The sequence below is a fragment of the Stenella coeruleoalba genome (genome assembly GCF_951394435.1).
Source record: "Stenella coeruleoalba genome assembly, chromosome: 7".
NCBI lineage: Eukaryota > Metazoa > Chordata > Mammalia > Artiodactyla > Delphinidae > Stenella > Stenella coeruleoalba.
Window position 1 is genome coordinate 21811415 of NC_137153.1, and position 16553 is coordinate 21827967.

The 16553-nt window shown below is 34.8% G+C and overlaps 2 protein-coding genes and 1 long non-coding RNA gene across 4 annotated transcripts in view; 1 reads left to right on the forward strand and 2 right to left on the reverse strand.

Annotated features, from left to right (window-relative positions):
• The window catches only part of LOC307189356, a 273604-nt gene that overhangs the window by 158138 nt on the left and 98913 nt on the right, over positions 1-16553 (forward strand). The gene's annotated exons all lie outside the window — the stretch shown is intronic.
• The window catches only part of LOC307189354 (ADAM DEC1-like), a 76737-nt gene that overhangs the window by 5496 nt on the left and 54688 nt on the right, over positions 1-16553 (reverse strand). The window lies entirely within an intron of this gene.
• Positions 1152-8670, reverse strand: LOC307189355 (disintegrin and metalloproteinase domain-containing protein 7-like). The gene is made up of 3 exons (XM_079927372.1): positions 8471-8670; positions 5050-5118; positions 1152-2274 (listed from the first exon to the last, which is right to left on the reverse strand). Exons 1-3 carry the CDS (start codon positions 8519-8521, stop codon positions 2140-2142), a joined length of 255 nt encoding a protein of 84 aa, XP_079783498.1. The 5' UTR covers positions 8522-8670; the 3' UTR covers positions 1152-2139.

Here is a 16553-nt window from a genome sequence, read left to right on the forward strand (position 1 = left end):
TAATAGGGCAGGCATATACCCCCTGAATAGGAAGTTCCTTGTGCATGTGCTTAGAGCCACTTTCCACTATGAACGAGATATAAATAAACTCGTAGTTCAGTTAACACAAACACTGAAGTGCCGTGAACCCCCCCAATGCTAGTGCCTTGGCACTGGAGTTCTGGAATTGAGGATGACCTTGGTTGATATGAAGCTCATTTTAAACCTGTGGTATTTTAGAGGCATTGAGAAAGTCAATGTAGTCTTGAGTTGAAATCATAAAAGAGTACTTTCCCCCCAAAAATAATAATAAGGTCAGAGTCCATTTGACTTGACTTTAGTTTGCCCTACACTCAACTTTGGATAACACCACTTAAAAGACCAAAAAAGTTTAAAGTGTTCAGAGGGTAAAATGCAACATAGTGAATGGACTCAACACCACGATTAATTTGCCGTGGTGGAAAATTAAAACAAAAAAATTAATCAACCGTAGAAACTCATAGAGGATTTGATAAGTATAATCAAACATTTAAAACACTTGTCATGTGAAAACAGGTCTATTCCTGGGTTATCTAAAAAGACAGATGTACATGTGTATATTAAAGGGAGCCAAATTTCATATGCTTTCAAGAAGAATATTTAGAGTTGGACCACTTTAAAAAGAACTATCATAGGCTGAAGGGCCGTACGTAGAGTATAATAGAGACGGTTCAAATACAAGAAAGCTAGTCAGGCTAGATGACCCCTTTCAGTGTTTAACTTTTCTGATCAAGGAGATATGCTGTATTTCTTTCTTCACTACTGATATGTTTCTGTCCCTACATTTTAAAGTCATTTAGTAGCACTCCCCCATATCTCTATTTGTAGACATACTATTGGTGGTGAAGCTACTGCTCAGAGTAAGAGACACACATGGAAGTAAAAGATTGTCTACTTATACCAAGTTAATTTTCCTAGGCTAATTTATTAAGTATTTTAAGACATACATCCAAGGAATAGGCAAATAGAGCTAATCTTGCCTGCTGTGAAGGTCATGATAATATTTTACTGTATCTCCATAACTTTGGGGCACAGTAGTACGTGAATATCTGAACCCAACCACTACTCCCCTGGAGATACGTGTTGTGGACCATCCTGGATATGAAAATCAGAAATGATATTTGGAGGTCTGGTTCACTCATCAGTCTGCCAAAGGGCTGAACCTGACCTCTGACTATGGGCATTGGAAGCTTCACAGTTCTGAGTTCAGACTGAAAGTTAACATTTAGATAACGATAGAAAGCATATTTGCAGGCTATGTTTGTAGACTTTAGGAGAAATACTGGTAATATAGGTAGATGAAATAGTTAAAGTGGATACCACTCTTATAGAGTAGCTTTAAGGACATCAAAAGAGATGCTAAAAGACTCCACTGCTTCAAATTTGTTCTTCCCTAATTTAACATTCCTTATGGTGACAGGACTATGTGAAACACAAAGTTGATGTCAGATCAGTTCCACCATAATTTATCATTTTCCTATAGGCTGAATAGTGTACTAGGTATTTTGAATGACAAAGTGGTAAAAATAGCCCCCCTTTTAAGGAATTAATGACCTAGTATTACAGAAAAATCCAACCCTTTACTTAGGAACATTAAAGCTGTGGCAGGTTTAATTTATCAGATTAATAATCTGTTATCTTAAGTATAGATGCTCTTGAAGAGCTGGTCTGGATGCGCACACTCTGTTGAGGGAAAATGTCCAGAAAATGAAGTGCTTTCTCAGAAAGGTGGGTTTCGGTGCAGTGTTGAAATGGCATGGCGTGGAAGGCTGAAGAGAGTTCAAATTGGATGCTGATAAGTAAAGTAAATGGATTCTAAGGGTGCTTTGCTTACCTAATGACATTTTCAACTCTGCCCAGCAACATGAATATTTCAGGGTTTTCATTTCTGATATTAATCATTATTAGGAAGAAAGGTTATTTACAAGCTCACCTGGAAATGTTCTGTATAGCTACACATAACATTTTTGTTCCTGTGGCTTTTATCCAAAAATCAGCTGCTTTAAAAAGTATTTTGGTTTATTTGTTTTGTTTTCTTTTTTAATAATCCACCTAAGATGTGCAGGAAAATAGAGCAGCGACATACCTGAGTAACATAACATGATCAAAATTCTTCCTCTTTTAAAGGATTATTTCTTGCCAAGCCGAAAAACGTAATAAGGTTGTTTCTATTTTAGAATCTATACCTATTTTGTCTCCATTTGTCCATATTTCAAGGCCAACTAATGTCACTTGAATGTCCAAGGTTTTATAAATCTGTTCAAAGGAGAAATAATTTTTCACAATGTCAAGTTGCAGAAGGATCCTTTATCATGGCTATATTCCTTTACATTAAAAAAAGTAATTTTAATGCATGAAGTACATAAGCAAAAGTTTAGACCTCATTTTACAAACAGTTGTATTGAAGCAGAATGTAGAGTTGAATCGTCCAGAATACTGGGTGAATTGCCGTGACCAACAAAGAAACTTGACCAAAAACACCTGATTCTCCTTGAACTATTATAATCCTTACATACACTGGGCTCAGGATATGTCTAAAATAAATAATTTACTAAAGCTCTGAGATTATACCTGACCTGAAAATATGAATTTATGAACAGTGGCACATAATGGAATGAATGTTCTTTATTCATCTCTCTACTTAGGTCATGAGTTTGTTCTGTAGCAGATTAGAAAGTTGATATTGTTTTCAAAAACCCATAGCTTAGCTTTCATGTTTGTTCCCCATGTTTGATTTTTGGAACTACTTTGTTGTGTAAGAAATCTTATTGGGGATTGCTCAAAGCCTCAAAACAGACAGAAATAGTTGTAGCCCAAGGATTCTCACCCCTACTCCCATCTGCTTTTGTAAACACCTAGTTGATAGGTACTTTGATGCCACGACAAAAGAGTTGAAGAGTTTAAGTCATTTCATAACCGTGAGAACTATGGTTCTCATAAACTTTTTTTTTTTTAACATCTTTATTGGGGTATAATTGCTTTACAATGGTGTGTTAGTTTCTGCTTTATAACAAAGTGAATCAGTTATACATATACATATGTTCCCATATCTCTTCCCTCTTGCGTCTCCCTCCCTCCCACCCTCCCTATCCCACCCCTCCAGGCTGTCACAAAGCACCAGGCCGACCTTTAGTTAAATCATGATCTCAAACCTAACTAGATGTCCATTCCTTTTGGCTCTGATCGTATTGTGGAATAAACCTTATGAATTAGGTCCCACCAAGCAAGATAATTTTTTTAACCTTTGAATTCTCTACATTCGTGGGTGGGCTTTAGGTCCATAAAACTGGATTCAAGTGCAAATGGGAACAATATTTGTTATTCTATGGATGTATTCTCTTCTAGTGAAAAAATATCCTATAAAATAAAGCCATATTTTATCTACAGAATGCTTGGATGGGTTTGGATATACATATTTGGAAGGTTGTTGAGAAAGAACTTTGGAATTTCTGAGACAAAAGAGGTGAAGACATGAAAGTAAAGTGAGAAAGGATGCAGTGAAATAATGAGTGTGGAGGATAAAGGGCCAGTAAGAAGAGATATGACGGGAAGAGTCAAGGACTTTTAGACTGTGCTACTTTAAATTGTTTGTGGTATGAGCCCCCAGTCTGAACTGAAAATCTTTAGTAAAAGTTCAGCAATGTGCAACAATCTTGGAGATGGGACCCCAAGGAGAGAGTTAGAGTCTTATATTTGGGTCAGTGTTAGAGGAGTAATAAAGACAATTGCAAGATATAAGAAACAGGAGAAGCAGCACTTGAGATCACCCCCAGAGCAAAGCCAGTACTGGGTGTGGGAGCTCCCCACTATGCCCAGGAAAGGGATTCATTTATATCCAAGGCTAATGGTAGCTCTCAGCCCCTCCAGTCCTGTTTGGGAAATTGAGAGTACCCTGAAACAATTCCTCCACCTCCTGCCCATGCTAGGGGGCTGAGACAGCCCCGCGCACTGTGGAGACTGTTTTCCAGCCCCATCTGACCCGAAGGGCTGGTGAGAACACCTGAAAGATATGCATCCCAGCGGTGCTCAAGCTGAGAGAAGGGCAGACAGAGCCAGTAGTCTGCAAGCAAAGCCAGTACTCCTATTCAGCTGGGAAACTTGGGGTCAGCTTGAGTTAAGGCAGCAAACAAAGAGCTTTACCAGTTTCAGGGCTGCTTCTCCTGCTGTGCCCAAGCAGGGAATTTAATTTGCAGCCCCGCTCATTGCTGAATATAGACTTCAGCCTGTCTGACCAGGGACCCTCACTGTGAGACGCTACATAGCCCATTCAACTGCGGAACTTGAACAGAGTTCAGCCCGTGGCTTCCCCCGTCTGCGGAGCAAAACTGGTGGCCTCATCTACCCTGGGAATTCAGTGCACTCAGGTCTGATTCAGGCCCCAAACATCCTAGTGAAAAACTAGAAAAAGATCAAATGTCCTTCAGCTGGTGAATGCAAAAACCACTGATCTAAAGGAGCGATTTCTTACAGTGTCTTTCTTTGGGGCCTCTTTATCCTGGTAATGGAGCTGGTCGGAAGGAGTCAGCTTTAAAAAGATGTGTATAATTCACAGTCTTGCTTCTTTGACAGGATACTAGTTCATTTCATGTTAGACGAATTAATCATTTTAGCGAATTTTACAGAAATATTTCCCCTGATTTCTCTGTCTAAACATGGGCAATAAATTATAGCTTGAAAGACTTTTTGCTATGCAGAGGTCATGGAAGAGTGATTTAAAATAGTGGATTTGATCTACTCATGATGGGTATTCAAATCTTTGTACATTGCTTTATAAATTTTGTGATAGTGACCAATATTTGAAACTTATGTAAATATTAAGTGTCATTTACTTAGAAAACCAAAAACTTAGGGCTATGATGCATTTGTTGCTGTGATTTTTTTTTCAATGGAATTTTGCTAGACTACTTGGTGAACTGTTATGTTTTGGGCTGTCTTAATATCAGTATTACTACAAAAATCCAGCAGAGATCTATCCTAAAAGTTTCTTTCCATTTGTGTTTTTGGCTTGATTCAGACTGTATCAAATCTTACCATGTTGACAAAATTGACCGTTCCCCAAACTCGATTCCTCAGTTTGTTAGGGTGATTATTCTTGCGATACTGGAAATATAGACATCAAATCAATACTCATTAATCATAGGAGTTGAATAAAAATTCAACATCATGAGATATTTCGAAGAAAAAAATTCATTGGCTTTCCTTCCAGAGGGCTAAAATATCTGGGCAACTTATGCAGAAATAACATGTTTTATATAAAGTAACTAGATATAGCAGTTTCAAAAGTCATGCTTCACCTTGGCACTACTTTAAGGTTTTCTTTATGACTCTGTTCCCTCTTCACATTAAATATATTACATTACGTTGATTTATTAAACCAACTGATAAGTGTGCTTTAGAGTCCATATTCATAACAAAACTTACTAAAGCTCCACAGCAACCATTATATTGCAAAAAACAACTTTGTCCGCACTCCTGTATCCATGGTGGCTACAAACTAAGGAGCATGTAATCAAGGACCTGGAGCCAGGGATAGGATGGAGAGGGACAAGAAATTGTGGTTTCCCCTCCTTTCTCTCCAGGAAAAGGCTAAGAAGACAAAGCAGTTTCCTGCTCCAGCTAATTTTCTATGTTGTTCTCTTCTTACAAATGGATTCCCTATTTGTACTTGTTCTCAACATTATCAGTTTAGACCTAATAAAATACACTTAATAATAACATAAGGTATCCCGTAGAGATACATGCAAGTGGTCAAGCTTCTTTTATAATAATAATTTAAAAAATGCCTTTTCTGAATGCTGCAATTATCCTATAGTTAACATTCCATTGCTCGCCTGTTATCTTAAATATCTGAATACCCCCAAAGATATTACATTAGAATCCCTTTAATTTTCATTTCCTACCCACTCCTCAACTTACTACTCATTGATTTAAATGCCACTATTCTACTGAAACTATTCCTGATAGGCCCATAAATGTCCTCTTAATCATCAAATCCATTGCATTACTAGAGTAAACCTTCATTGTTATGCACACTTTTTCTTTTGATATGTGCTGGATTGGGTTTGCAAATATTTTTAGGGTATTTGCAGTCGTATTTGTAAGTGAGATTGGCTTATAATTTTACTTTCTTGTCTGGATTTGTTATCAGTATCATCATAGGTTGTTATGGTAATGACCCTTAAGGAATCACTCTTCCGGGTATCTGCACCGATGTGTGGTTCCCTCAACCATTGATTCTAGACTTGGCCATATGACTTTAGTTAATAAGACATTTATAAGTGTCCTATAAGCAGAAGCTTGAAAAGCTCTTGTACATTGAAGCCTGGTCTCTCATGATGTTTTGATGCCCAGCTATAATACCAGAAGAACGGGCTTGTCTACTTGGGACACGTGGGCCAAACCCAACACTATGTACCAGACAAGTGGCTAAGGCCAGGTTACACCATCCAGCCAGCCCAGTGGAAACACCAGATTACTGCAACTGTATAAATGACCCACACTAAGTTTTGGGTAGTTTGTTACACAGCAGTAGATAACTAATATGAACGTTATAATAACTATGAAATGTGTGAAGAATGTTTCCTATTCTTGAAAACAGTGTATAAAAAATGGGGTTTTCTGTTACAATAAATTTTGGTAAAATTTGTCTTTAAACTCATCTGAGCCTAGTTATTTGTCAGTAGATTGTGGACTACTTGTTTAACTTTAAAACTATGTAACATTCTTTTTGGAGTTTCCTATTTCTTCTCAAGTCAGCTTCTTAACATTGTACTACATTCTTCTACTCATAAATTTATTGGCACAAGGTTGTACATATATTTTTTAATGATATACATATAACCTTTCCTATATTTATAGTTATGTTTTTCTTTCATTCCTAATTTTATTTGTACTTCTATTTTTGTCTTAATAAGTATTGTCAGAAGTTCCTCTATTTCATGTATCTTTCCAAGGGACTAGCATTTGACTTTGTTTCTTTTTGTCTTGTGCTTTTTATCAATTTTACTCATTCTTAAAATTATTTTTCCTTCTCTTTTTTGGTTTTATTCTGTGTTTATGTTCTAACTTTTCCAGTTAGACTCTTAATTCATTAAATTTCTTTCTTTTTTAATATAAATGTTTGTCTATAAATGTCCTTCTAATTACTGTTATGCCACCTGCATCTAGAAAAATTTATCTCAACTAATGTTTTCTTTTTGCTATTATAAATATTTCATACTTTCAGATTTGACTTGTTTAGTCAATTAATATTTGGCAATGTATTTTTCTTTTAGTTTCCAAATCAATTTTCGTTTTGTAGTCTAGTTTAACAATTTTTTTGTTATACCTTCCAGTTTGGTTGTGGTTAAAAAAAAGCGGTGATCTTCTCCATATATATCTTTCCTATCTGTTTTACTTCCTTTGTGGCAAAATGTCAGTTTAATTCTTGAAAATGTTTTGTTTGAACTTGAAATGAATACATATTGTCTTTTTTCTGGTTGCAGTATACATCCATCAATTGATTAGATCAAACCTATATTTATGTGGTTCAAATCTTTTCTATTTTTGTTGAATTTTTTCCCTGCTTAGCCTAAAATTTTCTAATAGAGATGTAAAAAACAACCCTTCTTACCCTGTAACCATGTTTTTTGTTGTTGTTGTATATCTTTTTATACTCTGCTGTAAGATGTATAATCTGAAATATCGTTGGATGATTTGCAGTTCTTGGAGAGCTCATTCTTCTTTTCATTATGTTGGTTGACTCTTCCTCGTGTGATTAGTTTTACCTTGGATTATGATTATAGGGCATTTTTGACTTGGAGTCTAGCAGTTTACCGAATTTCTGATCAGTTTTTTTGTTGAAAGCTTGGCGTGGCATTTCTGTATCTAAAGAAAAGTATGTCATGCTCCACATCAGTGCAGGACACAGGCTTAGGATTTTGTTTTCTCATGCATAACATTTTCCCTGCCCATTGCTACAGGCAGACAAACAAAACGTTTCCTTTCTCTCTGCAGTTTCACTAGAGAGCTTTTCCAGTTTCCTTTCAGAGATGGGACAGCCCTTTGTGGCTCTGGGCCTTATGCAATATATTCTGTATACTGTGTGTTGTGTCACCATGCCTTTGAATTTTAGTTACTGTTTCGATGGAGATTCTCTGCCTCATTTTTAGCACTTGGAGATTTTCTGTGTTTTTTTTAGCTCAACTATAGATGGTGAACATATTTTCAATTTTTTGAATTTGTTCATCAGTTCCGTATGTTCATGATGTGGAGGGAGGTTCTATTTTGGCTTAGTCTGCTGTACTGCCAAAGGACATTATCATCTCTTATATATGCCTGTTTGGGGAAGCTAAAAACAGAACATGGAACCTGGAATGGAATTCTGATTGAAATACTACTTTCTCTTTGTTAAAAATCACAACTATAGTTTTATAAGAATGAATGGGGAGCAAATGTTTCTCTGAAAACTTACCATGTTATCATCAGCAACAATGAACAGTTCAATATACTTTTCCTTTTCCATACTCTGGAAATTTATGGAAAATTGAATGAAGTACGGTTAATGTCTCTTATCTTAACATTTTAAGCTAAAATTTTCAAGGTGAGAAATGTTAGTATTATTGGAAGTTGACATGCAGGAGTATATCTAATAATTCTAGAAATGTAGGTAAATAAAACCCACTATATTATTAAAACGTGTGGTTCTATGCATCAGATTCTAGTAAACCTGAAACAACATTCCATATTTTATTACCCTTTTTATTTTTGTTTAGTCTTTCAGGTAAAATAAGGATTATAAACAAAGAATCATGAATCCAGTTTTTAACATTTAGGGTTTTTTTTAATTTACAAAGTAAATGCTTACTAAGTAAGCTCATGTAAAAGGACCATTTACAGTTGAGAGCAAGACATATAACTGGCCAACAGGAGTGACTGTATTCCTTCTACTCCTCTTCTATCTCCCAGTCTCCCTTTATGGGAGTGTCAATTCCAAGGAAACATATGAAAGTTGTTAATTATAGATCTTTTATTTTATAAAACACAATACCAAGAAATTCTAAGTTTTCAGCTTTCAGTGTCATGCATTGAGGTACATGCATATGCTCTTGAATATAAACCAGAGGCATATTGTTCAAATATTTGACTGTCATTCTTTTCTGAACTAAGTAATCATTTATTTATTGATTTATTCAATCAAAAAACCCCATCTATTAGGCATCTAGTAAGTTTCAGACACAGTCTACACCGTGGATATGTGAAGAAAATAAACACTCACACATCTTAAAGGCTAACATGTAGAGGGGATTTAAGTTGATATGAACAAGTATAGAAAAGCCTAAAATATGGAGGACTATCATTGTGCCTTCATTCTACTAGAAATTCCACCTTAACAATGAGAATATTTGGCGTGATGAAAGGGGGATAACCTGGCTTATCATCAACAGCTCCTCCCAAAAAAGTGGCAGGAAAGACAAGGAAAGAAAAGACAATATCTAAGAGAGATTTCAAGATGTAAATTTCATTCTTTCCAACCACTTATAGCCCTAATACTATAAATCTATATGTAGGATTGTAGATATGCCCCTTCTTAGAAACTGATGAGACAAACTGGGATTTGCTGTAGGGAATGAACACTTTCTGTATAGATAACAAAAACAAAAGTTTGACATTTCAGATTTCAAACAATGAAGATTCAGATTCAGGCAGCCTATACACTTCATTAATTGGGCTCATAATCTCTCTCTTGAGATCAGTAAGAAAGTAAGAGGCATTTGACTTGGGATAAAGATAATTTAAAAATAAGGCACTCACTTCCATTTTGGAGTCTTCCATGGATTTAGTATTGTCATTTGGAACAGCTGTCCTGGTAAAATTGAGCTCTGTACAGGAATAATTGGCAGGTTGCTGCATCTGGGGTTTATATTTGAACACCACATGTTCTCCTTCATCTGAATATTTCACTGGTTCAATGAGGTACCTTCGGTCACTCACCCTGAAGAACCCCCTGTGGAAATTGGGAATACAATTGTCTCTTTAAGATCTCTTTCATTTTACTGCTACATTACTTACACAATATTTCTCTGTTCCACTTTATGGAGTTTGCCTTTTCAAGAAAGGGAAACTGCAGAGTCAAGGCCTCATGTAAGCATGTAGCCAGGTATTCTGAGAGACAAAGAGGTGAGATGGCATGTAACCTTTGACTCAATAACTTTTCTAAGAGTCAGCTCATCTGGATTTTCAGAAGTTTAACAGCCCAACCTCTCCTTTGAAGCATAGGTAGAGTAACAATTCCCACCCAGGGTTGAGGACCTCTGGCAAGTGTGAGTTCTTGCAAAAATTTTGTGAATTTTCATGTCCATCATTCATTAATTACAGAGTAAATATATGAAGGTGCAGACACTATTATGTGGTAATTGTGTCATTAAAGGGTTTCTCATTCTTTAAAATTCTGGGACCTACTCAAGTAAAATCCTCAAAAATGAAGACACAGGTTTCTTGCTCTTTACTCTTTGCCACCCCACATCTTCTTCCTTTGTCCTTGAGCCCAAGATCTAGAGACAACAATATAGGCTTTACTTGTGACATTTTTTACTTTCCAGAGTCTGGAAACACTGCCTAATTTAGTAAAAAGCTGTGAAGCGTTGTGGTGTGATGCAGTGGGAATTCACAGGCCTACAAATTAGGAGGCCTGGTTTTTGGACAGAGTTCAACCACCAGCAAAATGAATGCTCAGGAGCAAGTCTCTGATGTCAGTATCCTGATCTGTAACATGAGAGGACAGGCTGGATGAGTTCCAGTCACCTTCCAACTCTGAATCCCTTGATCATATACTGAAAAACTTGTCTTGCTTAGGGCTGTGCTTTACATCTTTTTTTCAAAAATGAACATAAACAATGGGCTGGAGTGGATCCTCATGCTGAAAATATACAGTAGCCTTTTTCCATTAATTTTTCTATTTAAAGGTCTTAAAAAGAAAAGAGACGTGAATGTCTTTGAAAATTCATAGGAAAACTCATAAAGGTAGAAAGATACGGTGCATACCTCAGACCGTTACATGTGCTGATACTGGCAGCACAATCAAATTCATGTATGATGGATCCGTGGTAAAAACAGGGATCCTAAAATAGATGAAGAGGCTACTGATGTAAGTACATGTATTGATATTATATAAATATTAATACCTACATATTTTATGTTCACAATACATCATTATTTCATTTTCACAAACTACACTTATGTTCATTTCTGCATTCATTCATGCATTCATTCATTGGAAAATTTCGAAGCTACTTTAGAAGCCTTTTATTTTAATTGCATGATTACTTTGTGTGAAGCAGTGTATGAATTCTTCTTTCACAAATTTAAGAGTCTATTAGTTGATGCTAACCTCAGAAATGTGACCCTTTTCCTTTGAAATATTACTTTTTTAATCCATCTTAAAATCCTATCAGACTACCCCTCCTGTGCTATTATTATAAATTTCCCCCAGTTGCCTATGAAATAAAGTCAAAATTTTTGATGATCGCAGAAATTAGGTCTCACTCTCCAACCAGGTCCCCTCGTGGCTTTGTCTCCTGCCTCTCTGCTTCAATCAAGTTGGTATCTTTATTACTCCCTACTGGGTGTTCTATCCATGGTGATTCCGCCAAATAATTTCTCTTTCCATCAGTTCCTTATGTTCAGCTCCTGCCTATGTGTGACACTTTCCATGGTCCTGGACCGCAGACTCTCACAGACGAACAACCACTCACTGTATAAAAGAATGTTACCCAGTTTTCTTACTGTTCTATTTTACAAAGATTGCATTATGACTGAGATTTCATAGTTGATAGCTGCCTTAAACAGAGGCAATATGGTTTAAAAGTATACATTTAATAGAAGAGAATAAAGTCATCCTTGGCTAGAAGGCTGCAGTGGGCATGTTCTGTAAAGGGGAATAAATATAAAAATAGAACTCATATCCATTGGAATAATATTCATGATTAATGAACAAAGATTCATTTGGAGAATGAAGGAGAGGATTCAGTGTTGGTGCATCAGAAGGACAGGGCAAGAGGATTTGACTCCCATAAGGGTCAGTTAGATGGAAGTTTTAAACTTGTTTCATGTCTTGAAGTTTTATCCTTTAGCTTAATTACTATTCCATCATGGTACCTTATACTTCTCTGGTGTCCTGCTTTACCCTTCCTCCAGACTTAACCCCATTTTGGGTACATAGAAGTCAGTGTGGTAAAGGAAAATACATTAGCAGTCATTGATTTGCTTGTTAGGCAGTGATCAATCTCCTTTAGAGGTCAGAATGTCATAGTTTCTGTTCTAGAATCATTCAGTGATGGTAGTCAATGCAGGAGTAATTTCTGATGTAACACTTTCTGAAGCTGCTTGTAAAGCTAGGATGGGATTTAAAAATCATACGAGGAAACAATAGTTTCAGAGAAGAGACATAGGAAGGTCCCATAAGATACCATGATCTGAGGATGCTTGGTGATCTGCTCTCCTTTTGTGGAGTAGTATGTCTCACTGTAATCTGAGGCTAGGAACTGCCTGGAAAAGAGGGCAGAGAGGTAGTGAGATTCGCTTATTCTAAAAAGTTAGCAGATAAAACCTGTTATGTGAGAGTGAAGGCTCTAGGCTGCTTTCACTTCTCAGCAAGATCCTCTTATGCTAAAAGCAAATAAGCAAAATCAATCCCAGTCACATGAAAAGCCTTTCTACCTAGATTTCATGGTTTGATAAAGATGGTAAAAGATTCTGGCAGTTTTAACAAGGCATCATTTTGAGAAGAACCTAGAGAAAATATTATCTAAGTAAAAATCTTCTTGCCTTAAGCGCCAAAATTAATGCAAAAAATTGTGATGTATATGTATCATATGTATAAATGTATATACTATATATGTTTTATCTAAATATACAGCTGTTGGGTTAATATGTATTAAGATATATGTATCATATGTACATAGATATGGATTTAACATGATTGCAAAGTTTTTACATTTTACGTGAAATTATACAATATTAACTGTAAATATTGTAACCTCTAAAACAAAAGCTTTAAACTAAAGCAGAGAGATATTGCTATAAAAACAATCGATAAACAAAAAGCCAGTAGATAAGAGTAAAAAAGAAATCAAATAATTCGAAGATCCAAAGAAGGGCAGGAAGAGAAAACCAGAGGAACAAAATGAGAGGCAAACAGAAATTCAATATTAAATACAACCATATCATTCATGACATTAAATGTTAATGGATTAAACTTTCCAATTAGAAATCAGATTGTCAGAATCCACTAAAAAGGCAGAACCCAACTACTTGCCATCTTACAAGAGACACATTTTAAATGTTAAGGCACAGGTAGGTTGGCATGAAAAATAGTACATTATGGAAACAGTAAATATGTGAATGCGGAGCTAAGCTGTATTGATATCAGGTAGAGTACAGTTCCCAAAAAGACGGGCATTCCATAATGGCATAATGATAAAAGAGTAAATTCACCATAAAGAAAAAATAATAGTACATGTGTATAACGTAATAGCTAAGCTTCCAAAACATGAAGAAAATATTTTAAAAATTGAAAAGATAAACAATTCCAAATCATAATTGAATGTTTTGACATTCCTCCCTCAGCAGTTGACAGAACAGATAAACAAGTAATATAAGTAAAAATAGAAGATCTAAATAATCCTATCAACCACTTTGTCCTAATTGTTGTTTATAGAGCACTTCACCCAGTAACTGCAAAATACATATTCTTTTCAAGGTATGTTTAACAAATTAGAACATAGGTTTGGCCATAAAACAAATTGCAATACATGTTTTTAAAAATGATATCATACAAAGCTTGAGAAAGGGTATGTAAAAACTACCAAATATTGGAAATTAAATAACCCACTCTTAAATAATCCATGAATCAAAGAAGAAATCTTAAAAGAAATTAGACAATATTTTGAAAGGAATGATAATAAAAATAAAAGATGTCAAGGTGTTTGAATTGCATCTAAATTAATGCTTGAAGGAAATGTCATGGTTTTAAATATTTTAAATACTATGACAAAAAGATCAAATGTTTGCATAAAAAAGTAAACACTAAATAAGTGGAATAAATTAAATAATAAAGATAATAGATGGATTCAGTGAAATAAACAGACAGTAGCAATAATAAACAAATTCAAAGGGTGGTTATTTAAAAAGATCAACAAATTGATAAACCTCTTTAGATTTGTCAAGAAAAAAAAGAGGGAGAACTCAGATTACCAATATTAGAAATTATAAAAAGATTATCATTTAAGGTACCACAGATATTAAAAGAATAATCAGAGAATATTATGAAATACTTTATACCAAAAATTTGACAACATACGTGAAATATACATTTTCCTTGTAAATTACAATTTTAAACTGACATAAAATGAAATAGAAAATCTGAATAACCCTCTCAATAAAATTGAATTTGTAATCATAAAACCTCCTCCACACACATACACACAAAATGTCCCTCAAGGTAGTTTCATTCGTGAATTCTATTCAACAATCTAAAAATAACATTCTTCAGAAAATATAGGAAGAGAGAACACTTCCCAATTCATTTTTAAGAACACTTCCCAATTCACCTCTTAATATTAAATATGTGACAAAGACATCACACACACAAAACTAAAAATGCAGAATAATATCTATCATTAACATGGTGTCAAAATCCTTAAGAAAATCTTCGTGAACTGTATACAGCAAAGAGAGTTTTATCACAGGGATGCAAATATGGTTTAACATTCAAATATCAATCCGTGTAAATTACCATATGGACATTTCAATGGATACAGATGAAATGCTTTCAGTAAACTTCTCAGGAAGCTATCTTAATCTCATAAAGTACACAAATGACAAGTCTATTGGCAATATAATATTAATCATTCAATATTTATCACTTTTCCCTTAAGATCAGGGATACTGTAATATTGCCAACTCTTCTATTTCTACTCAGATTGTACTGGAGTTCCTAGCCATTACAATAAAGCATAGAAATAAAAGGAATAATGACTAGAAAGAAAGATATACAACTGCCAATACTTGCTGATGAACATCTCTAAGTAATCTATGAAACAATAGATAAATCCGTAGATTAAGACCTCACAACAGAAAAATGAAATAATAAAAAACAATTCTGCTTACAAGAGCACTGAAAGCATTAAATATGTAGAAATACATCTAAGCAAAGACGTCTGAGAGCTGTACACTGTAAACTACAAAACATTGTTGATAGAAATTAAAGATCTAAATTAATATAGAGATGCAACACGAAGACTCAATATTGTTGATATCAATTCTTTTAAATTCATGTATAAATTCAGTAAAATCACAACCAAACTTCTAGCAGGCTCTTTAAAAAATAAAAATTAACAAGTGAGTTCTAAATTTTATAGAGAAATGCTAAGGATCTAGAATTTTTTTTAATTCTGCAAAAGAAGAGCAAAATTATATGTTACCCACACTGGCTTTTAGACTTACTTTAAAGCTGCAGTAATCAAGACAATGTGGTCATAGCTTGGGGATTGAAAAGGAGGTGAACAGGATAAAATAGAGAGCTCAGAAATAGTCATTTGCTTTTGGTCAAAGGTGCAAAAGCTATCCAATCCAAAGAAAGGCAATTCAACAAAAGAGGCTGGCTATGTATATGCAAAACCAAGAACCTTGACCCACCTTCAAATTACACACACACACACAGGCACACACACACAAACACAAACACAAATTCAAGATGATAATAGACCAAAACTAAAACCCTGAAAACGTTAGAAAATTTAGTAAATTGAAATTTCTTCAAAATTATAAATTTTACTTTTTAAAAGAATATTAAGAAAATGAATATAAAAAGTAACAGGATGGAGAAAACAGTTAACAAGAAATATATCTGACAAAGGGCTAATCTCCAAATTGTATGAAGATCTTCAACTCAGTAAAGGACAATTAACCCAATTAAAAATGGGTAAATATTTAAACAGACACTTTACAAAAGATATACAAATGGACAATAATCACATAAAAAAGTTTTCAACAGGGAACTGAAAACTTATCCAAAATGAAATATCACCACAAACCCACCAGTATAACTAAAATTAAAAAGGGGCGAGAACACAAAATGACAAAGAGGATTTGGAGCAACTAGAATTCTCATACATTGTTCGCAGTATTTTGGAAAATGATCTGACAATTTTTTATAAAACTAAACATATACATACCCTGTGATCCAGAAACTTCACTCCTTGGCGTTCACCAAGGAGAAATGAAAACATATATTTATAAAAGGACTATACAAGAATGCTCATTCAAGCTTTACTCATGATAGCCAAGTGCTGGAAACAGCCAAGGTCTCCATCAATAGAATGGATAAAAAAATGCTAATGTGTATATGTGTGTGTGTGTGTGTGTGTGTGTGTGTGTGTGTGTATACATATATATATATGTATATACACCCCCCCACACACACATATATATATATACATATACATACACATCATGGAGTAGTACTCAGAAAGGAAAAGAACCACACTTCTGATACA

What these genes read in the sequence shown, in the direction of transcription:
- LOC307189355 (XM_079927372.1), bottom strand. Translation starts at nt 8,521, where the DNA reads ATGGAAAAGGAAAAGTATATTGAACTGTTCATTGTTGCTGATGATAAC. An exon ending in TTGTTGCTGATGATAACATG is followed by an intron (nt 5,119 to 8,470) that starts GTAAGTTTTCAG and finishes CTATATTTCCAG; the next exon opens with TATCGCAAGAATAATCACCC. An exon ending in CGGTCAATTTTGTCAACATG is followed by an intron (nt 2,275 to 5,049) that starts GTAAGATTTGAT and finishes TCCTTTGAACAG; the next exon opens with ATTTATAAAACCTTGGACAT.